General features: G+C 61.2%; 1 protein-coding gene across 1 annotated transcript in view; it reads left to right on the top strand.

Moving 5' to 3' along the window:
• Window positions 1-22,250, top strand: part of SDK2 (sidekick cell adhesion molecule 2) — a 49,238-nt gene that overhangs the window by 1,960 nt on the left and 25,028 nt on the right. The window contains exon 2 of the mRNA XM_058817309.1: window positions 17,495-17,654. Coding sequence (XP_058673292.1) covers window positions 17,495-17,654 — 160 coding nt within the window. The remainder of the gene's footprint in view (window positions 1-17,494; window positions 17,655-22,250) is intronic.

Genomic DNA, 22,250 nt, shown 5'->3' with positions numbered 1-22,250 from the left:
AAAACAGGCCCCTTGGTGCCCGTGAGAGACAGGAGGGAAGTTTAATTACAGCCCGTCTGCGCTGTGTAATTATTAATTACCCGTGGCAAAAAATAACTTATTGATTAGGGGCCTGGCGCTAATTACCCGGAGCCCAATGCGGAGCTGGGGGAAGGCTCAGCCGGCAGCGCTGCCCGGGCTGGAGCTGTCGCAGTGCGACCTGTGCTGGGCCTGGGGGCTGTGCCAGGCCTGGGGGCACCCCGCCATCACCCCTTGGGCTGATGAACAGGGCAATGAAGGGATCCCCAAGAGCTGGGGTAGCCTGGGGGTCCCCAGGCCTTTGCTGCTCACTCTTTGTGAGATGCAGTTTCCCCACAGGGAGTGCTGGGGGCACGGCCCGGGACCCCCCGTGTGGGCACAGCGCCTCTAATGGGATTGAAGAGGCCGTGGCCAGTCCCAGGAGGGATTTGGGCAGCTTAAGGTTCCAGACGGGATTTGGGGCAGGGGCCTGCCATGGGCAGCTTCCACCAAAGAGGCTTATTAGAGGTGGCAGCAGGGGAGTTCCAGCATCTTCTGTCCCCGTGCGTGGAGCCTGGGCACGTCTGCACACACCGGGCTGGGCAGGAGGGGGGCAAGGACCAGCCCCTGCCCTTCCTGGGGATGTAATACTGATATTCACAGAGGAACTGCTGCCGGTTCCTCTGTGCTGGTGCCATCAGGGCAGGAGGGGCAGCCCTGGCTCTGCTGTCCCTGCCAGCGCTGCCACGTTCGCTGGTGGCCTCGCGCAAGGCACCGGCTCTCGGGAAGCAGAGTGGCTTTTAGGGGAGAGGAGGAAAGGGAGATTAAAATTTGATGCTGCTTGGGAAGCCATTAGTGCCTGGGCACGGCGATGATGAAATTTTGATGACCTGATCACCGTGAGGGAGGGGGATACGCTCCTGTCCCGGGCAGGCTGTGTCACTGTGCTGTCACCGCGCTGTCCCCAAAGCTTTGGGGTGCCAGCTGAGGGGCAGAACAGGCAGGATGAGGGCTGGCATGGAAATAGGAGCTCGTACCCCCCTCCGCTGGTGGGCAGGGAGAGCCGGCGGTGGCTGAGCAGCTCCTGGCCCGGGTGAGTGACAACGTCAAGTGCTGCTCGTCCCTCGGTGACGGGGACAGCGCTGCGGTGGCATTTCCGCTCAGCAGGAGCTCCAGGAGAGCGGCAAGGAGCGAGCAGGCGGATCCTTGGCTGCTGGAGCACCTGGGAAAGCGCCGATAATTAAACCGCGAGAAGGGAGGCTGCAAGAGGGGTGACCCTGCCTCTGCCACTCCGCCGGCCGTGTCCTTGTCCCCAGCCCGTGCCTGTGGCTGGTTCCTGCCTGGGGATGAGCTCCAGCCACGCTCTCATCCCTGTAGGCCCTACACAAACTGGTTTGGGGCGTGCTGGTTGCAGCAGCAGCAGCACAGGCGGTGCTTGGGGTGAAACGGCCCCGTGGGGCAGCGCCATGTGGGAGCAGAACCCGCTGGGTGCTGGGTGGGTGGTGGGGGGTGCCCTCCCCTCTGGGCCCTCGTTATTGCCCCAAGCTCATTAACGAGTGGCTGGCGTGTGGCTGGGTGAGAAACGGGCGGGCAGAAATCTGCTGCTGTCAGTGGTGATGTGATTGTGCTAACGAAGGGAGAGCTGAGCCCCCGCCGTGCCCGCGGCTGTGCCAGGGCTGGTGGCTCCTCCTGGCACTGGGCCTTGGGCTTCCAGAGCAGCCAAGGGGATCCTGGAGAGCAGGGATGGCTCAGGGTGGGGGGCACCGGGGCATTGGGGTGCCCTGGGAGCTGCTGTGCCAGTGCAGTGGAGCATGGCATGGAGCTGCTGGAAAGGCCATGGTGCCAGGACCACTCAGGTGTGGTGGTGATGCCAGGGACCACCCTCATCCCCACGGCTGCTGCTTTGAGTTGGGGTTCCCCCCTCCATGGGGGTGGATCCAGCCTCAGGATGTGTTCCTATCACTGCCTGGCCAGCAGGGAGGAATGTGCTGGAGCAGCTCCCTGCTGTGCTGGCCATGCTTGGCATCCCTCACACATCCCCCTTGGCATCCCTCACACATCCCCCTTGGCATCCCTCACACTCCCTTGGCATCCCTCCTGCCCCTTTGGCATCCCTCACACCCCGGGCATGCTGGTGATGCCACTGGAGTGGGCACTGCCCTCAGCACCCTCCGTGGCTTTGCGGACCAGCTCTTGGAGATGCATTTCCCAGCTTTGGAGGCGCATGTCCCAGTTTTGGGGGGCGCATTTCCCAGCTTTGGGGTTACATGTCCCAGTTTTGGGGGTGCATTTCCCAATTTTGGGGTTGCATTTCCCAGTTCTTGTGGGTGCATTTCCCAATTTTGGGGTTGCATTTCCCAGCTCTTGTGGGTGCATTTCCCAATTTTGGGGATGCATTTCCCAATTTTGGGGGTACATTCCCCAGTTTTGGGGTTGCATTTCCCAGTTTTGGGGGTTCATTTCCCAGCTTTGGGGCTGTGCCCTGCCTCACCTTGCAGCCCCCCTCCCCAGCCCCACTCCCAGCACCTGCCTGTGCCCCGGGCAGGCCGTGCCCCCTTGGCGGCCCCCGCCCCACCCTCGCGTCGCCCCCAGCCCCGGGGGTGCAGGAATGCCTGCCCGGACAGCCATGCCGGGCTCGGGTTGCCTGGGAACTGGGAAACCTGATCCCTGGGAGCGGGGGCCGAGGGCAGGGGACATTCCCGGGCCGCAGCTGGTCCTCCCCGGCCCCCTTTGTCTCTCTGCTCCGATGGGGCCCCTAGGAACGGAGATTTGGGGCTGGGGGCTCTGGTTTGAGCAGAACACTGGGGATGCTCTGGGGTGTCACCTCCCCGCGTGGATCAGTGTCACCACCACGGGCTGGGCACGGGGACCAGGGCCAGCTTGGAGGAACCTCAAGGTGTCCCTGCCCATGGCAGGCGTGGGACAAGAGGAGCTTTCAGACCTGTCCGAGCCATCCCATGACGCTCTGAAGGCCCCAGGAGCAGCTGCTGCTGCGTGCCAGCAGCTGGGCATCCCGGCTGGCCGCGGGCATGGCTCGGGGGCCATCCCAGGAATGCTGGGCTCCCCTGTCCCTCCCTCCCTGCCAGCCCTCATTGTCCCCATTACCCACCCTGACATTCCAGGAGCTTCCCTCCAGCCTGGGCGGCGCAGGGAAACTGAGGCACGGGGCAGGGGTGGTGGTGGGGACAATGGCGCTGGCTGCTGTCCTGCTGCCTGGTGGCGCTGGGGACGGCAGGAAGGGCACCCTGGCACACGTGAGCTGCTCCTGTGGCTCCCGTCCCTCCCTCCCTGCCTGTCCGTGAGGAAGCCCCGGGTGCAGGGAAGCCTCGATGACTTTGGCCATTAGCAGAAGAAGCCGCTGAGCTAATTTTAGCCCTGGTAGCTAATTGCTTTCTGCACTGCTGGGTGAGCCCACAGCCTGCCAGCCCTCGGCTGTAACCTTGAGCCCTCCCAGCCCCGTGCCCTTGCCAGGGCAGGGAGAGGGATGGATGGGGATCCTTCTGTGGCCCCTGGAGGGGTTTCTCTGGGGCATTGGGGTGCACAAAGCTGGGAGGGGTTGGGGGCCTGGCCGGGTCCTGCTGTAGCTTGGAGCAGTGTCCCTTGTGCCTTGTGTGGCACAGGGACATGTAATGTGACAGGATTTTGCTGTCAGGGGTGGCCGTGAGGTGAGGACGCCCAGGGATGAGACTCCTTCAGCTTGGTGAAGAGAAATGCTGGGTTTGGAGCCCCTTTTCCCTTTTCCCATTTCCCCAGGGCAAGAGTGAGGCTGGGGACGCTGTGCTCCCTGCTCCTGGCTGCGGGGACAGAGTTCTTTCCAGGATGGCCTGGGGCGCCTGTCCCCATGTCCCCATCCTGCAGGGCCACCCCCAGCACGTCCCAGCTCTTGGATTGGAACCTGGGCAGTGCTGGGGGTTTGTGGGGACATTTGTGCTCCTTCCAGGAGCTGTGTCCTCCTGTAGGGAGGAACTGAGGGTGAGCCCATGGGTCTCTGCAGGGTGGGACACTCGGTGCTTCCCCTCCTCATCCTCCTCTTCCTCCCTGCCTGGGTTTATCAAGGGTCAGGCTCAGAGCTCGGTGCTGGGTCCTGCACGGGTCTGGCAGAGCGTGAAGGGCTGGCTGGGCACGGAGCAGGACGGGGGCACGATGCCAGCTGGGCCCACATGGGGCTGGGGTGGATGGATGGATGGATGGATGGATGGATGGATGGATGGATGGATGGACGGACGGACGGATGGAGGGGGCTGGGACCGGAGGACACAATAGCTCTGCTTTCAGCACCCCGCCTCCCTGCATGCCTGAAAAACAGCTGATGGCCGTGCCGGCGGATGAAATGGGATTAGCTGCTGCTGCCACAGCGAGCGAGCGCGTCCTGCCGAGCCGGACAATGCTCCCGCTGTGCCCCGCTGTGTCCCACCACAGCCCTGCCCTGGCTGTGCCCGGGGGCACCTTCCGACCCTCCTGAGCTCCAGCACAGAGTCCCGGGGGGTCCAGAGCCGCTCCAGCACCGAGCATCTCCCAGGGGAACTGTTGGGATGACCGAAGCTCAGAGCTGTCCCACCCCAGCGAGCACCCGGCGCCCCGCAGTGCCAGGGAGATGCGAACCGAGGGCACGGAGGGCTTGGGCAGGGTGGGCACCTCCGTCCCGGCCCCCCCGGTCGGTACCGGGACCCCGCGGGCTGTCCCGGGGCGCGGCCGCAGCTGCGGCGCTGCCGTGCTCGCTGGAGTGAGCTGATGTTTACCCTGATAATGAGTTCTCGATGCGCTCGCAAACTAATAAAATCAACTCATTACGGTGGGAGGGTTCACTCCGAGCTCTGCCGCCGTCGGGGGCACCTGGAAGCGCTCGGCACCCGGCGAGGTAGAGAATGGGCGCCTTCATCGCCTCCTTGTCCCGGTTTTCCTGGCGGTGGATGGAAGCGAGAGGCGTGCGGGGCACGGAGCTGCCGGAGCCCTTCCCCGGGGGAGTCTCGCTCGCTTGGCTTCTCCCCATAAGCTTCACGTCAGGCTGGAATCGCTGGCTCGGGCTGGAAAAGCCCCTCTGGCTGCGAGAGCCACAAGTGTGTGAATAAATGCCACGACCGGAGTTTGCTGCGCTGCGCTGGAAATTCAGGGCTGTCCGTGGGGAGGGATGCCAGGCTGTCTGTCCTTCCCCCACCCCGCCAACAGGGCTGGCTGGGGAGGGAAAGCTTTGGAGTAAAATGAGCTTTTCCAAGGAAAACTCGCGCTCGCCGTCATGCTGCAGCTATTTCTGTTCCGAGTGAGCAATGCAAGGACTAATTAATACTTAGGGAAAAGGATGGCTGGGCAGCTCCCCAGGAAATGGGCGAGTGTTCGGGGCACACTGTCCGTGCTACAGGGAGGAGGACTCCGGCCTCAGAGCCTTCATCCCGCCTGGCACGGGCAGGAGGGGCTGGCAGAGCCTTCTCCATCCTGCGGGGCTCGAAAAGGGATGGAAAAAAGGGACTCCATTGCGTCAGTGCCCCGGGAAGGGCTGAGCGGGGCTTTTCTTGTGGTTTCCCTCCTCTGCTTTTCTTCCCCCGCCGTTCTTTGGGTTGGGCCTCGTTGGGATTCTCGGGGCCAGGCCGGGAAGTGGCTGCTGTGTGTCTGTGTGTCTGTGTGTCTGTGTGTCTGTGTGTCTGTGTGTCTGTGTGTCTGTGTGTCTGTGTGTCTGCTCAGCGTCCTGTCCTGGTCGGGGGTGGGACACGGGTGTCCCTGCCAGGAGGGACATCTCAGGTGCGGCTGTGGCTCCGGCAGGGCTGGCCTGTGGTGGCTTTGCTTTCCCAGCCCTCAGGGCTGTGGTGTCTGTCTGTCCTTCCAGGAATTCCTCGAGGATGCGCTCAGCGCGTTCCATGTGGCCAAACCCGGCTTGTGTGTCACTCCCTGGGGTGGGTGACACGGGGGACAGGATCCGGGCTTTTGGGACCTCCGCCTCGTTCGGCAGCTGGGTGTGGAGCTGTTCCTGCCAAATCCATGTGGGGAAGCTCCAAACTCGGCTGGGAAGGGCTGAAGGGCAGGACGGGGGATGCACTTTAACCCTTTCCTGCCCCGGCCGCTGCCTGCTGGGGGGGGTTTGGAGGGGATGTCCGTCCATCCTTCCCTTCCTCCGTGCTCTGGAGCCCCTCCCGGCAGGATCGGCCGCAGGATCCGGCCCCTCTAATAGCGTTGAGTCACTCTCCGGGTGTCCGTGACTCACAGCAGTGACCCAGATACGGCGGAGCTGCGTAATCACGGAGCGTTTCTGCCGTCCCGAGGAGTTTGCTGGGGAAGGAGTTTAGTCCGGAGCCTGGAGCTCGTTCAACATCCCCAGCTGGAGATCGGGCTGTGTCCTGCATGGGGACAGGCTCGGCAGGACAATGTCTGTCCGTGCCACCCGCAGCAGGGCAGCCCTGGGGGTGTCCCCAGGTCTGGGGGGGCTCCTGTCCCTTGTCCCCCCTGAGCTCGATGAGATGCTATCCCTTGTGTCCTCTTGGCTGGATGTGGCTCCTGTCCCTTGTGTCCTCTTGGCTGGATGTGGCTCCTGTCCCTTGTGTCCCCTGGCTGAGGGGGCTCCTGTCCCTTGTGTCCCCTGGCTGAGGGGGCTCCTGTCCCTTGTGTCCTCTTGGCTGGATGTGGCTCCTGTCCCTTGCGTCCCCTGGCTGAGGGGGCTCCTGTCCCTTGTGTCCTCTTGGCTGGATGTGGCTCCTGTCCCTTGTGTCCTCTTGGCTGGATGTGGCTCCTGTCCCTTGTGTCCTCTTGGCTGGATGTGGCTCCTGTCCCTTGTGTCCTCTTGGCTGGATGTGGCTCCTGTCCCTTGTGTCCCCTGGCTGAGGGGGCTCCTGTCCCTTGTCCCCCTGGGTTACGGGTGGCTCCTGTCCCTTGTCCCTTCCAGCTCCTGGCCGCCCCACGTGTTTGGTTTGCAGCTCCGTGCCATGGGGCCAGGGTTGGGATTGGAGCACAAAGCTCCTCTTGTGCCCCCCGGGCTCGGGGCTGGGCAGGCACAAGGCAGCCGTGTGTGTGTGTCTGTGTGTGTCTGTGTGTCTGTGTGTCTGTGTGTGTCTGTGTGTCTGTGACTGTTTGGGGTTTCCCGGGAGGGAAATGTTGGTTTTTCCAGCGGCAGGGATGGGCAGCACACAGCCCCGCTCTGTTCCCAGCCCTGGGGGTGAATCAATCCCTGTTTCCCGGCCAGGGCTGATGTTTCCCCCTTGGCTCTGGGAGCAGTATGAGCCTTACCTTACGCACGTTGTCACCTGGCTGTGTCCCCAGTGCCACAGGGTGGGCACTGAGGGCTGTCCCGGGCTGTGGTCCATGGGAATCCTTAGGGGATGGTGCTGGAACGGCCCTGGCTCTGCTGCAGGGGGCAGAGGAGGGTTTGTCACCAGCTTTGGCACCCTGATGTCACCAGCTTTGGGACCCTGATGGCCTGGGACAAGGGCTGGGAGCTGCTGAGGTGGTGGGGAGGGGATTGCCAGGATGAGACTGCAGGGGAAGGGGATTAATCTCCAGCACCAGGAGATCCTGAGCCTTTTTGCAGCCCCCCTGGTCCTGGGGGAGCTTGGCTGCTCCCTTCCCACGTCCCCCATCCCTGGAGGGGCTCACCTGGGCATGGTGAGGCTGCCCGTGGCCCCCTGAGCCTGCCAGAGCCCCGGCTGTGGAAGAGGAGCTTGTTATGGAGCCATCCTGCTTTTAATTAACAAATTAAAATCCTAGTTAACAATCCAGCCCCAGGGCTGTTGGAAGCTGGGAGAAGCCGGAGCGTTTGTTATGGAAACAGCAGTTAATTAACAAATAAATAAATAAGTATGGGCCTGGAGACAGATGTGGGAGGAGGAAGGGGAGATGGCAGCGTGGTCGGGGTGTCCCAGTGGCCTGGTGGGATGCAGGGAGGGAGGAGGACATCCATCTGTTCATCTGTCTGTCCATCCATCCATCCATGCACCCATCCTTCCATCATCCATCCATCCATCATCCGTCCATCCATCCATCCATCCATCCATCCATCATCCATCCATCCATCCATCCATCCATCCATCCATCCATCCTTCCATCATCCATCCATCCATCCATCATCCATCCATCCATCCATCCATCATCCGTCCATCCATCCATCCATCCATCCATCCATCATCCATCCATCCATCCATCATCCGTCCATCCATCCATCCATCCATCCATCATCCATCCATCCATCCATCCATCCATCCATCATCCATCCATCCATCCATCCATCCATCCATCCATCATCCATCCATCCATCCATCCATCCATCCATCCATCCATCCATCATCCATCCATCCATCCATCCATCCATCATCCATCCATCATCCATCCATCCATCCATCCATCCATCCATCCATCCATCCATCCATCATCCATCCATCCATCATCCATCCATCATCCATCCATCCATCATCCATCCATCCATCCATCCATCCATCCATCCATCCATCCATCATCCATCCATCCATCATCCATCCATCCTTCCATCATCCATCCATCATCCATCCATCATCCATCCATCCATCCATCCATCCATCCATCCATCCATCCATCCATCATCCATCCATCCATCCATCATCCATCCATCATCCATCCATCCTTCCATCATCCATCCATCATCCATCCATCCATCCATCCATCCATCCATCCATCCATCCATCCATCATCCATCCATCCTTCCATCATCCATCCATCCATCCATCCATCCATCCATCCATCCATCCATCATCCATCCATCCATCCATCCATCCATCCATCCATCCATCCATCCATCATCCATCCATCCATCCATCCATCCATCCATCCTGGGGTCTGCCATGCTCCGGGTGGGCATTCAGAGCCACTGAGTGCAGGTGGCTCTTGCTGGCAGTGCCAGGACAGATCTGGCCACGTTCCACTTGCCAGGGCCACCTTGGCTGGGCTCGTGGTCTCTGCCTGGGCTTTCCCTGAGCGCTGCCAGCTCCAGGAATCACCCCCACACTGGGAGCAGGAATGCCAGGACAGATCTGCAGCAGAGATGGATGAGGTGTGACACCTGCAGCCCGCAGGTGACACCAGTGCCACGCTGGGGACAGCAGGAGGAGGGGACAGCGCTGGGGGCATCGCCTGTGGGCTGCTCTGCATCCCTGTGCAGGGACGGTGGTCCCCACCAGTGTCACCTGTACCCCACGATAAGAATGTGTGCAGGATCTGGGGAGCACTGGCTGCTGCCAGGGAGGGGGTGCTGAGGCCGTGGCCTCCCTGGCCGTGCCCTGCAGTGGTCAGTTTGGATTAGCCACAGGGATGTCACCCCCAGGGATGTCACCCGCAGGGCTGTCACCCACAGGGATGTCACCGAGTGCCCCGGGCAGTGGCTGCTGCCAGCAGGGATTGTCACCAGGGGTGGCTGCTGGGTGCTGAGAGGCCCTCTGGGGGTTTGGGGTCACTGTGGTCACTGTGCTGCTCCCCCAGGCACTGAGGGGTCACCTGGAGGTCTCAGTGCCATGGGCTGTGGGATGTGACCCAGTGTCACAAACAGGGATGGCTATGGGATGTCACAGAGTGTCATGGGCAGGGGTGGCTGTAGGGAGCAAGGTGGGGATGTGACCCAGTGCCACAGGTTGGGGTGGCTGTGGTGACCGACGTGGGGATGTCACCCAGTGCCTGAGTGAGGACGTGGGTGGCTGTGGGATGTCACCATGGGGACATGACCCCTCTGCCAGCCCATCCTGGGGCCCTTTGGGGTTTCTGTGGGGTGAGGAGGGGGCAGAGCCCACGTCCCTCTGGCAGCTTCACCTTTCCAGGGGCTTAGGGGAAGGAAATCAATTTAAGCTGCAGCTCTGCAAATCCTGCGGTGTCACACGGGCGGGAGCTCTGCTGAGCAGCTCCTCCAGGTCTGCCTTTGCTCAGCCTCCCCTTAATCCCGTTACCACACTCTGCAATCGGCTTAGGGCATGTAGGGAACCCCAAATCCCCTCCGAGGGAGCGCAGGGAGCGGCCCAGCAGGGCTGGAGCTCTGGGCTCAGCCCAGCTCCTCTCTGGGCTGGTGAGGGCAGCTCCAGCTCCCTCGGCCAGCCCTTCTGGGGTCACGGGCACCTTATGGGTGTCCCCACATCCCCAGAGCTCCCTGTGACCCAAAATTCCTTTTTCTTGTGTCAGGAGGTGCCCAAGCAGCTGCACAAGTGCACAGGGGGCTGGATGGAGAGGAGCTCCCCATCTCCAGCTGGGCAGGAGCTGTGACCTGAGCCAGGAACTGCTCTGTTTTCCACACGGCAAAGGAGAGGGCTGGAAAGCAGCCCCAGAAGTGCAGGACACCACATCCAGGTCCCCTCTGTCCCTCTAGGGATTCTCTGGGAATTCTCTGGGAATTCTGTGGGGTTGAGGAATCAGCACCTCAGAGGAAGGGCTGGGGATTGGGTGGGGAAAGGAAAAAACCTGGGACAGGGATGGGAGAATGGGAGCATGGTGCTCTCCAATAGTCTATGGGAACCAGAATATTGTGAGCCTTGGCTGAAAACCCCCTTAGCTCCTTTTAGTGGGAGATCAGAAGGAAAATAATCTCCAATGGTGTTTTCCACATTGCAAAGGAGAGGGCTGGAGCAGCAGCCCCAGAAGCTGCAGGACACCATGTCCAGGTCCTGCTCTGGGAATTCTGTGGGGTTGAGGAATCAGCACCTCAAGGAAGGGCTGGGGATGGGGTGGGGAGAAGGAAAACCTGGTGGGACAGGGATGGGAGAACGGAAGCATGATGCTCTCCGATATTCTGCGGGAACCGGAGCACCGTGAGCTCACCAGCCCAGGAACCGACCCCCCAAAATCCGCGCCGTGTCCCCACCGCCTCCCACCCCCATCTCCGGCAGCAGAACCCCCCAGCCCGGCTCTGCCGCCGCCTCGGCAGCACCGAACCCCCCTCGTAAATAATTCAGGAAGCCGAGCGGCGTCCGCAGGGGCTGCGGATAAACGCGGTAAATGGCTGAGAAATGGAGCGTGTCCTCCGGGAGCCACCTCCGCGCACGGTGGCCGGGCCCCCTCTCCTCCTCCCGGCCCAGGTGGGGGCTCCGGGCCGGCCCAGGTACCCGAGCCACGGAGGAGGGGATGGAGCTGAGGAGCCGAGGCCACTGGAGCATCGGGAATTGCATTTCATGGCTGGGCAGGCTGGGATACCCGCCCGGCCCCGCGCTCCGAGAGGAGATAAGATTTGATTAAGAAGGCTGCTATTAATTTATGGCAAGTACACTCACGGCAGTGGAGAGGTTGCTTTTAATTAATAGCCAGAAGGAGAGTTTTAAAGCTCTTGGTCTCAGTGGGGGGAGAAAGGGAGGGAGGGGAGAGCGGGAAAGGAAGGGAACAAAGTAAGTTGGGAGGATTAATGGTCACATCTGCAATTATAAGTCTTTTTCTTAGTGAAAAGGGCAAAAAAAGGCACATCAAAAAACACGCTGTGGGTTGGGGGTGTGTGGGGCAGCCGGCTGGTCCCTGGGGATGGGATGGGATGGGATGGGATGGGATGGGATGGGATGGGATGGGGTGGCATGGGTGGGACCGTGCCAGGTGCCTTTGGCACTGCTCCATCCCAGCCTGGGGGGACAGCAGGGGACAGCTGGGTGTCCCTGTAGCTCTGCTGGGCTCAGCACCGAGAGCCAACGCTGGGAGGGATCTCTTGGAAGAAATTATTTATTTGTGAGGGTGCCCAGAGCAGCTGTGGCTGCCCCTGGATCCCTGGCAGTGCCCAAGGCCTGGCTGGACAGGGGATGGTGGGAGGTGTCCCTGCCATGGCAGGGGTGGCACTGGATGGATTCTGAGCACTTCCCCAACACAAACCACTCTGGCATGGGGTGACTCTGTGGTTTTGGCTGTGGTGGTGCTGGGATGAAGAGGATGGATGGATGGATGGATGGATGGATGGATGGATGGATGGATGGATGGATGGATTCTGAGCACTTCCCCAACCAAACCACTCTGGCATTGGGTGACTGTGGTTTTGGCTGTGGTGGTACTGGGATGAGGAGGATGGAGCTGGGATGAGGAGGAGGATGGAGCTGGGATGAGGAGGAGGATGGAGCAGGGATGAGGAGGATGGAGCAGGGATGAGGAGGATGGAGCAGGGATGAGGAGGATGGAGCAGGGATGAGGAGGATGGAGCTGGGATGAGGAGGATGGAGCTGGGATGAGGAGGATGGAGCTGGGATGAGGAGGAGGATGGAGCTGGGATGAGGAGGATGGAGCTGGGATGAGGAGGAGGATGGAGCAGGGATGAGGAGGATGGAGCAGGGATGAGGAGGAGGATGGAGCCCTCCTGCCCTGCAGGGTGTGGCTCAGGCTGCTCTGCCCCGGCCCAGGTGTTGGGAGGAGGGCGAGCAGGGCCCAGCCAAGGTTCCCAAACCACGCTGACTCATTCCCGGCTCCATCCTCGGCTCCCCCAGCCCCTCGGTCCCCTCGGTCCCCTCTGGCAGCACCGTCGCGCTCCGTGGCTCCCCAGGTGCCGGCGGCGCTCGGCATTTCAATTCCGTGTTTGCTTTTTATGAAGGGGCTGGAGCTGTGTCTCAGGAATACTAATGGCTCTGGCAGCGCTGGAGAGAGCCTCCAACCCCCCCTGCACTGCCACCACCACCAGGGACCCCGGGAGGTGTCACCAGGGCCACCAGGAGCACCACAGGGTGGTGGCTCTGTGCCCTTGGGGACACCAGGGCCATCAAATCCCCCTGGTGGCTTTGCCAGCACCCCCTGACAAATTGATGCTTCCCCAGCTCACCTGGCACCTGACAAGCCAGGAATGGGATGTAGCCGTGGCTGTGTGGGCAGGGATCCACCTGTCCCCAGGGCCACCACGTCCCTGTCACCCCTGGGATGGCCATGAAGGATCCCCTGGGGCCACCTGAGCCTGTGACACCCTTGGGGTGCTTGGGGACACTGGTCCCTATGGGTGCTGTTTTGCTGTTTCTGGGGGCTCTGGGTGATGCTCCCCCCTTCCCCAGCCCCCCCAGCTGTGTCGGCGCCGAGGACCCGTGTGGAGAATATGTTCCACAAATGAATAATAAAAACAAAGGAAAATTACCCTCTTATTGAAACTCGTTTTATGAATAAAACAATTATTCTGGTAATTGAAAAAATGTGTCGTTAAATTAAATGCAGTGGTTCCTATTAAAATTTTAGTGGATTTCTTCTTCTCCTCTGTTTCTTTTCCCCCCCCTTTTCTCCTTGCCTCCCTCCCTCCTGCCTCCGCTGGCGGCTAAAGGCTGGTAATTATAGCGGAGGGTTTCGCTTTCTCTTTATTGTTTTTTAATCTCTTCGTGCTGCGGAGCCAGCGAGAGCCTGATGCCGAGGAGATTTAGCTCCATCTCCCCGTGCTGGGGGGGCTGTGGTGGGAGCTGCTTGGTGGCAGTGCCACCACTCCTGGCACCTTCTTTACTGGGCTGGCATCCTCCTTTCCAGGCTGGCATCCTCATTTTTGGGTGGTGATGTCCTGGGAAGGATGGGGGGTCCTAGGAAGCTCCATCTATCCATACTGGGGGGGGGGTCATGGTGGGAGCTGCTTGGTGACGGTGCCACCACTCATGGCACCTTCTTTACTGGGTTGGCATCCTCATTTCCAGGCCGGCATCCTCCTTTTTGGGTAGTGGTGTCCTGGGAAGCTCTATCTCCCTGTGCTGGGGGGGGGGCATGGTGGGAGCTGCTTGGTGGCAGTGCCAGGTGGCTGTGCCACAGCTCCTGGAGGGGTTGGCACGTTCTTTACTGGGCTGGCATCTTTCTTTCCAGGCTGGCATCCTCCTTTTTGTGTGGTGATGCCCAGGAAAGCTCCATCTCCCCGTGCTGGGGGAGCTGTGGTGGGAGCTCCTTGGTGGCTGTGCCACCACTCCTGGCACCTTCTTTACTGTGCTGGCATCCTCCTTTCCAGGCCGGCATCCTCATTGTTGGGTGGTGATGCCCCAGGAAGGATGGGGAGCCCCTGGGAAGCCGTGGGAGCTGCAGGGACCTGGCTGTGTCCCCTCTCTGTGCTCCAGGCAGGGTGTGGGCACTGCAGTGGCACTTCCAGGGCTGCATCCTGGTGGCACCAGAAGAGGGTTCTTGGGAAGGAGGAGAAGGATGGAGCTGTTTTCCCTGAGGCAGGTGCTGGTCCCTGGGGTTGGATGGGTACCCGGAGCCCGCAGGTGAGGGTGGGATGGGTCCAGGACATCCCCCAGGTCCTGGTGGGCACCAGCCCCATTGGGATTCCCGAATTGTGGTGATCAGCAGGACCGGGCTGGTCCCCTTGCAGTGCTGGGACTGGATGTCACCCCAGGGGCTCTGAACACACACATGGGGACTGTGCTGTCCCCTGGGTGGTGGCGCCAGGCAGGAGGGGACCCGGCTGTCCCACAAGCCTCGGGGGTGGCCTGAGGGATCGGATCTGCTGCCCCCATCCCCACCCTGCCCCTGAGAGGGACAGGAACAGGCGGGGGCTGCACCCCCATCCCCAGAGCCCCCCTCGGCATCTCTCCCGGCTTAGCCCTCCCTGTCCTTCCCTTCGGGAGGGATTTGGAGGCGGACAGAGGGCAGCTTAGTGCCCGGCTGGCCCATTAGGGCCGGGAATTAGGATCCATTAGGGCTCTTAGGGAGCCCTGCCCTACATCCCGGCCCCAAAGCCCCCGGCCCTGATGTAACTAAAGCGCGGGGGCCAGGGCTGCGATCCCATTAGGCGGGATTAGTGCCGTGCCAGGGCCTGGCATTAAATTGTCATCGGCAGGGGAGGGAGAGAGCCGGGAATGTCTCTGTCCATGTCCCTGTCCCTGTTCTTGTCCCCATTCCCTGTCCCTGTCCCCCTCCCTGCTGCCAGCCCAGCCCCGAGGGCAGGATGGGGACACGGGGGTTTGGTGGCACCTTTCTCTGCGGAGGGGACACTGCTGGCATGGCAGGGGTGGCACGGGGTGGCACAGGAGTTGTTCAGTGTCCCCGTGCCCGCCGGCAGATGTGCAGATGTTGCCGGAGCCGCCCCTCGCTGCCGCCTGTGTTTGGAAAGTGATGAATTTCTGCACCAACTAATTAGCCTCTAATTAGCAAGCGGAGTGTAAACAGTCACAACAGATGGGGGAGAGGCGGAATGAGCAGTAATGACCCTTCGTTTGTGGGGGGGACGTGGCTGTCATCCACCGCCAACCCTTCCCCAGGGCAGGGGGAATGGCATCTCCCGTCCATGGTGGCACCGTGAGAGCTCCACGAGCCCGGATTTGGTGGTGCCAGGGCCTGCCAGGGGTGCTGGTGTCCCCAGGGAGCAGAGCTGGGATGGCTGGTGCAGCTGGAGAGGGAAACTGAGGCTGGGGGGCTGCAGAAGGGGCTGGTGATGAGGGGGCAGCCCTGCTCAGCATTGGGGCTCCTCACTCTTCTCCTGTCCAAGAATTGGTGTGAGCACCCCTTGGGGGCAACAGGACCACCAGGAACACCTGGAACACCTGGTCTTGTCCTTGGAGGCCTCTTTGGACACCTGGAATTAAGGAGCCACCTTCTCTCCCTGGATCTCCCCTCTCCTCCAGCCACCCCTGGCACTGGGTTGGGCTCCCAGGAGGATGAGGAGGATGAGGAGGATCCCATCGAGTTCAGTGCCACGTTCGCCCCTCACAGGGGACCCACAGGACCCCTACCCTCACTCTTAGGCTGGGTTTGCGTTCCTGGGGGCACGGCGGGGGCCGGGCCGTGCCCTTGGCGGGCGGGTCAGCCCGGAACGATCCCATCCCATCCCATCCCATCCCATCCCATCCCATCCCATCCCATCCCATCCCATCCCATCCCATCCCATCCCATCCCATCCCATCCCATCCCATCCCACCCGTGCGGAATTAGGAGCCGCCTCTCCTCCTCTGCGCCGTTTTTCACCCCTTAATGCAGAACAGATGGCTCGGGCGCTTCAAAGCGTGATGAGCCTTAGCTGCTTAAAATCAAATTAGGATGGATGCGAGTGGCGGGCGGGCCCAGGGAAAGGTGCAGCAGCGGCACCCTGATCCCAAACGCTTCCCAAGCGCCTCCAGGACACCTCCCAGGTGCCTCCCAGGTGCTGGGTGCAGGGGGCGCACTGGGCGTGCCAAGTCTCAGTCCCACTGTGCCCTTGGAGTGCTCAGTTGGGCACTGCCAGCACAGCCTGGTGGTCCTGAGGGATCAGAATTCCAGCACAGCCCGGTGGTCCTGAGGGAATCAGCATTTCCTGAGGACCAGAGTTCCCTGGGAATCAGGATTCCCTGAGGATCAGCATTCCCTGGGTTCCAGCCCCTTGTGCTATGCCTGGATGCTCCCTGCAGCTGCGTGGTGCCCAGTGGATGCCAGCCTGGCGCATGGCTCATTGACTGGTTCCATGCAGGAGGTGTTTGGATCCAGAGCTGCCATCTGGCTGTGCCACGTCCCCATCTGGGCACTGCCATAATCCCAAAGTCTCCCAAGGGGTGGCGTGGGCGATGCCCCGGCCTTGCAGGTCAAGCCCTGCCGTGGTGTGGGGACATGTGGCGTGCACAGGTGGCACAGGTCCTGCTCTGGGGCATTCCTGTGACCTCCGTGGCATCTCTGTCCCCACTCCTGGGCATGCTGAGGGTGGCAGGGCTGCCCTGAGCCCACCGGGCCAGGGAACAGCATGGCCACGGGTTGGGCTCACAGCAGTGGTGCCAAACCCCTCTGCCCCTGTGCCACCCAGGATGTGCTGGGCTGCCATTCCCTGATGCCCCAATGTCTGAATCCATCCTGGATCCAAGGCAGGGACATCAAGAGTAGTGAGGGCTGCCCCTTCCAGCTGCTGCTGGAAGGTCAGAGAGGAAGATTGAATTAAGGAGCCACGAGCTGCTCCTTCCCTTCCTAATGACTCGCCTGGCACCCAGCACCGCTGTGCCCTGCCCTTTGCCAGGCAGGGCGGTGCAAATCCCCTGGGCATCTCCATGCGGGTGTGCAGGAGAGGCGCCCCCAGTGCAGCTCTGGCTCCCACAAACTCCTGTCACACCCCCAGGGTGCTGGGCACTGCCTTGGTGCCGCTCCCAGGGATCCACGGCAGCAATCCAGCTCGAGCAGACAAGAAAGCAGAGCCCTACCCCAAAGAAAAAACCCAGAGCTGTGATTGAACGTGCACTTGAAAGCTGCTGGGGAATATGAATGTGCCTTTGAAGTAAAAGGGCTTCCATTTGTTAAGCAGAAAATGGAGCTGTGTGGTTCGATTTATAGTTTTACTTAGCAAATAAAACAGGAGAGGAGTAAGTGGCTGCGCCTCGCTCGGCTCGCAGCCCCTCCGCCCCTTCGCCCCCCGAGTTAAAAGCTCCGAGATGCTACAAAGGGAGCTGGGAATAAAGCAAAGCACAGCTCAGATAAACCTGCAGCGGGCTGAGCCCTTGAGGATGGGCTGCTGGAACGGCTCAGGGGGGGACAAGGGACAGGGAAGGGGGCTGGGGCGGGGAGGGGGCAGCGGGGTGATGCCAAAGGAATCACGGAATGTTTTAGGCTGGAAAGGACCCCAAATCATTTTGTTCTGCCAGGGGCAGCAGTGCCGAGTGCTCCATGGGGGTGTGGGGCCCTGATCCCTGTCCCTCTCTCCCCACAGATGATGTGTCCCCGTACTTCAAGACGGAGCCGGTGCGGAGCCAGGTGCACCTGGAGGGGAACAGGCTGGTGCTCACCTGCATGGCCGAGGGCAGCTGGCCCCTGGAGTTCAAGTGGCTGCACAACGGCCAGGAGCTCACCAAGTTCTCCCTGGAGTACAGGTGAGTCTGGAGGGGGCGGCCAGCCATCAGCAGGGCTGCCCAGGCAGGTTTGGAGTGCCCATCCCTAGGGGAGAACTGGAGCTGGCACCCAGCTCTGGGCTGGGGACAAGGTGGGGATGGGGCACAGCTGCGACACGATGACCTTGCAGGTGTTTTCCGGCCTCAGTGACTCTGGATTCTGAGCGTTCCCGAGCATCCGTGGCAAATCCTGCCCGTCATGCTGCTTCCTGGCAGGTGCCAGTGCCAGGGCTGCCATCCTGGGAGGTGCCACAGAGGCTGCTCTTGGCAGCCCCGGAGCCGAGGCTCTGTTTGCAGAGCAAACGGGACTTTAAGCAGGTCAGCAGCGGGGAGGAGGTGTTTGCACAAGCGGATTAACACCTCAACACCGGGCTGTGCATCACAGCCCCCGGGGCTCCCTGTGGGAGAGTGCCCGGCTCCAGCCCCCTGTGCCAACTGCTCCTGGCACGGAGCGGCTCCAGCCCCTTGGAGATGGCCTTTAAATCAAGGCGGGCACCTCTGGCCGTCTCCTGCGAGTGTGTGTGTGTCATCCTCTCTGTTTTAATCAATAATTCAGCCTGAGACGAGCCGTTCCCCCTTCCCAGCATCGAATCCAGAGGCTTCGTGTTGCTGTAGCAACGCTGGGGCTGCTCCGGGATGCCGGGAAGGCGCCGAGCGTGGCTGGGGACGGCTGTGCCCTGCTGGGATCCTGCAGCCTGGGCCCTCCCTGGGGACTGTCCCCTCCTGAGCGTGCTGCTGCAGCTCTGCAGCGCCCTGAGTCCCTGCCTGTGGGACACTCTTGGCCCTTGTCCTGGTGTGGAGGTGCAGGGACCTGTGAGCCCCTCAATTCCCCGTTGGGGATGCAGCTCTTTCCCGGGCAGGAGAAAGGAGTCAGGACCTGCTCTGCCCTGCGAGTGGGTTGGGATGCCTGGGGGTCACCTCCCAACCCAGAGTGGGCGTTCTTGTGGTGTCACATTTTATTTAAAAGGTATGTGGTGTTAAAATGTAACACCTCACGTTCTGCCTCCTTTTGCTGAGTTTCTCCTGGGTTTGATCCGTGCCTCAGTTGGCCCTTCAGTAGGAAAGGGCCCAGCAGTGGTGTCTGTGCTCCGGGGTGCCAGGCAGCTCCACATCCCTGCATCCGTGCATTTCTGAATCCCTGCATTCCTGCATGCCTGCATCACTCCATCCATGCATTTCTGAATCCCTGCATTCCTGCATGCCTGCATCCTTGTACCCTGCATCCCTCCATTCCTGCATCCCTGCATTTCTGAATCCATGCATTCCTGCATCCCCAAATCCCCACTTCCCTGCATCCCTGTACCCTGCATCTCCACATTCCTGCATACCTGAATCCATGCATTCCTGCATTCCTGCATCCCTGCAGCCCACATCCTTGAGTCCATGCATTCCTGCACTCCTGCATGCCTGCATCCCCCACATCCCTGCATCCTTGTACCCTGCATCCCTCCATTCCTGCATCCCTGCATTTCTGAATCCCTGCATCCCTGAGTTCCTGCATCCCTACATTCCCACATCCCTCTATCCCTGCATCCCTCCATTCCTGTTTCCCACCATCCCAGCATTTCTAAATCCCTGTATCCCTGCATCCCTGCATCCCCATATCCCTGCATCCCTGTATCCCTGCATCCCCATATCCCTGCATCCCCATATCCCTGCATCCCTCCATCCCCAAATCCGCCCATCCCTGCTCCAAGGTGCCTCCCCTGCCCTGGACCCCACAGCTCCAGCACTCAGGCAGAAAGGATTAAGGCAGGAAGTGAGAACCAAAGCAAACAAACACGTGGGGAAAACCCAAAACCCAAACAAACCCAGCTCAGCCAACGGAGCAGAGAAGGCACCGGGCAAATCCCAGATCCCTGCCGGGCTCCCCTGGACCCTGCCAGCATCCCTTGGCTCTGCCCGCGGCTCCGTGGGGATTTGGAGAGTGGGGACGAGGGCTTGGCTGTCGTGCCTGGCACTGGAGGCTGCTGGTGAGGAGGAGAAGGACCAAAATTAGTTATGATGGGCAGAAATTGAATTTTAATAGAGCTGTCGGTGGCACGGAGCCAGCCCGCTCAGGCAGTGGGAAGGTTGTAATTAAAAGTTAACGAGTTTAGAAACAGAGAAATCCTTGGAGAGGGGAGGACTGCTGCTGATGGCCAGGGAGGCTCAGGGATGGCATTGGCCATGTGGGGCTGGGGATGGCTCTGGGTTTGGGGTGCACCAGTCCCTCCCAGCTCGGTGCTGGTGTGTGTCCGTCAGTCCAGGGACAGGAGGACATTCCCGGAGTCTGGCTGTGCCCATGAGGACAGGAGGACATTCCAAGGGTCTGGCTGTGCCCATGAGGACAGGAGGACATTCCAAGGGTCTGGCTGTGCCCATGAGGACAGGAGGACATTCCCGGAGTCTGGCTGTGCCCATGAGGAAGGGTTTGGAGGGGACAGTGTGCTGTGGGGGCTGGCTGGGCTTGGTGGCATCACTGATGGTTCCCAGCCAGGCTTGGTGGCTTCACCTCGTGTTTCCCAGCCAGGGCTGAGTCTCCAAGCATTCCACCCTCATCATCCTCACTGCTGCTCCCCAGCCCCTCTCCCGAGCAGGGCATCCCTCTGGCTGCAGTGCCATTCGTGCATTTCCCACTGGGGGGCTGTGGGCAGGGGCTGGCTGTCCCCCTGTGCCCATGGAGCCGCCCTGCTCGGGGTGCTCAGGGTGGTTTGGAGGAGCTCAGGGTGGTCGGGGGAGCTCAGGGTGGTCGGGGGAGCTCAGGGTGGTTTGGGGGAGCTCAGGGTGGTTTGGGGGAGCTCAGGGTGGTTTGGAGGAGCTCAGGGTGGCCGGGGGAGCTCACGGTGGTCGCAGGAGCTCAGGGTGGCCGCGTTTCCAGGGAAGGAGCCGCTCATCCCAGTTTGGCAGCGTTTCCATGGCGACCGCCCTTTCCTTCCCGCAGCGGTTCCGCCGCCACCGGAGCGGCTCTCGGCGCTCACCGGGGCCAGGTGGGCACCGGGCCGGGTCTGTCCGTGCCCCGGGCAGGGCAGCAGCGGTGCCCGTGCCTGGAGCTGATCCCTCGGGAGCATCCCCGGGGAGCGCTCGGCTCTCTGAGCATCCCCAGCCAACCTCCCCGAGGAGCATCCCGGGGGATCCGGTGCCATGAGGGACTCCAGAAGGCCTGGGGAGCAGCCCGGGGCCGTGTGCTTGTGGAGCCAGCCCTGGGGGATTGGGCACCAGCCTGGCTCTGTGTGTGACCACGGGCTCATCCCCCGGAGCATCCCTGGGGATGGAGCATCCCAGCTTGGGTCCAGGAGCATGCTGAGCTTCTTCCCTCAGGAGGATGCTGGGGGATGGAGCAGGAGGGACCCCAAGGGACTGAGCAGCAGCCTGGCTCTGTGTGTGTGTGTGTGTGTGGAGCCATCCTCCCCTGGGAGCATCCTGGGGCTGTGGGGGGCTCAGGATCAGCCTGGTTCTGTGTGCCACCCCCCAGAAGCATCCCTGGGGCTGTGGGGGGCTCAGGAATCACCTGGCTCTGCCTGTGTGTGTATGTGTGGGGCCATCCTCCCTTAGGAGCATCCCTGGGGCTTTGGGGGGCTCAGGATCAGCCTGGCTCTGCGTGCCCACGGATCTGTGATCCCAAGAACATTCCTGGTGTGTGGGATGGGATCAGGGGTCACCTGCCCTCCCCTCCCTCCATTCCCTGCCGCTGCCATGGGGTGCACAAGGCCATTCCCCATGGGATCCCTGCTCTGGGTGCCCCCCAGGGACCCCCCTCTGGTGCCCACTCTGTGCCAGCAGCCTGGGTGCCCCCGCACTCAGCTGGGTGCCCCGGCCCAGCCCTGGCTGTGCCTCCAGGATCCCTCCCGTGCTGGGCTCTCCGGAGCTGCTGGGATGAGGAATCACGACATGCAAATCAGGCAGCTTGATGTCTTTAATGAAATCCTCGGAAGGGAAAGCGCTTCTCTGGTGAATTGAGGATATTTATTTCTCACACAAGAAATTTAACATGCAGATTAGTTGGGGCTGGTAATTTATCACATGAGATTGTCCTATTAAGGGCTGCATCGAGTCCTGCTGCCTTTGGAAATTACCTTACACATAGATTACCTCTGGACAGACTCCCATCCGTGGAGATGCATCCTCTGGCTCCTAAATCAGCGCTCGTGCCTCCGCTCATGGCCTGCACAGCTGGTGCAGGAGCCCAGCAGCCACTGAAGGATTCCCTGCCTGCTCTCAGGAGCCCAGCTCCCCTTTGTGGAGCTTGGAGCAGTGTCATTCCATCTCTGGCTTTGCCCCAGCTCCCCTCTGCCAAGCAGGGCTGGCACAGCTGAGCCTCCCCGTGCCATCCCATGCCAGCCCTGGGGTGGGTTTTCCAGCGCGTGGTGCCTCTGATCCAGCTCCATCTCCTTTCTGTGTGGGCTCACCCGGATTTGGGGCAGATTTGGGGCTCTTCCAAGCCCTACTCCTCCCTTGGGCTGTTTTGGGGAGTCCCCTGGGGGTGCAGGGACACAACTGGCTGTGCACACAGGACTCTGATGTGCCTTTATGGCCTGGTGAGGGTCCCAAATGTTTGATGAGGATCCCAAATGTTTGATGCCCAGAGTTTGTCACCAA

The sequence above is a fragment of the Ammospiza caudacuta genome, chromosome 19 (assembly GCF_027887145.1).
Source record: "Ammospiza caudacuta isolate bAmmCau1 chromosome 19, bAmmCau1.pri, whole genome shotgun sequence".
NCBI classification, from domain to species: Eukaryota; Metazoa; Chordata; class Aves; order Passeriformes; family Passerellidae; genus Ammospiza; species Ammospiza caudacuta.
This window is presented reverse-complemented; position numbering and strand designations above follow the sequence as displayed.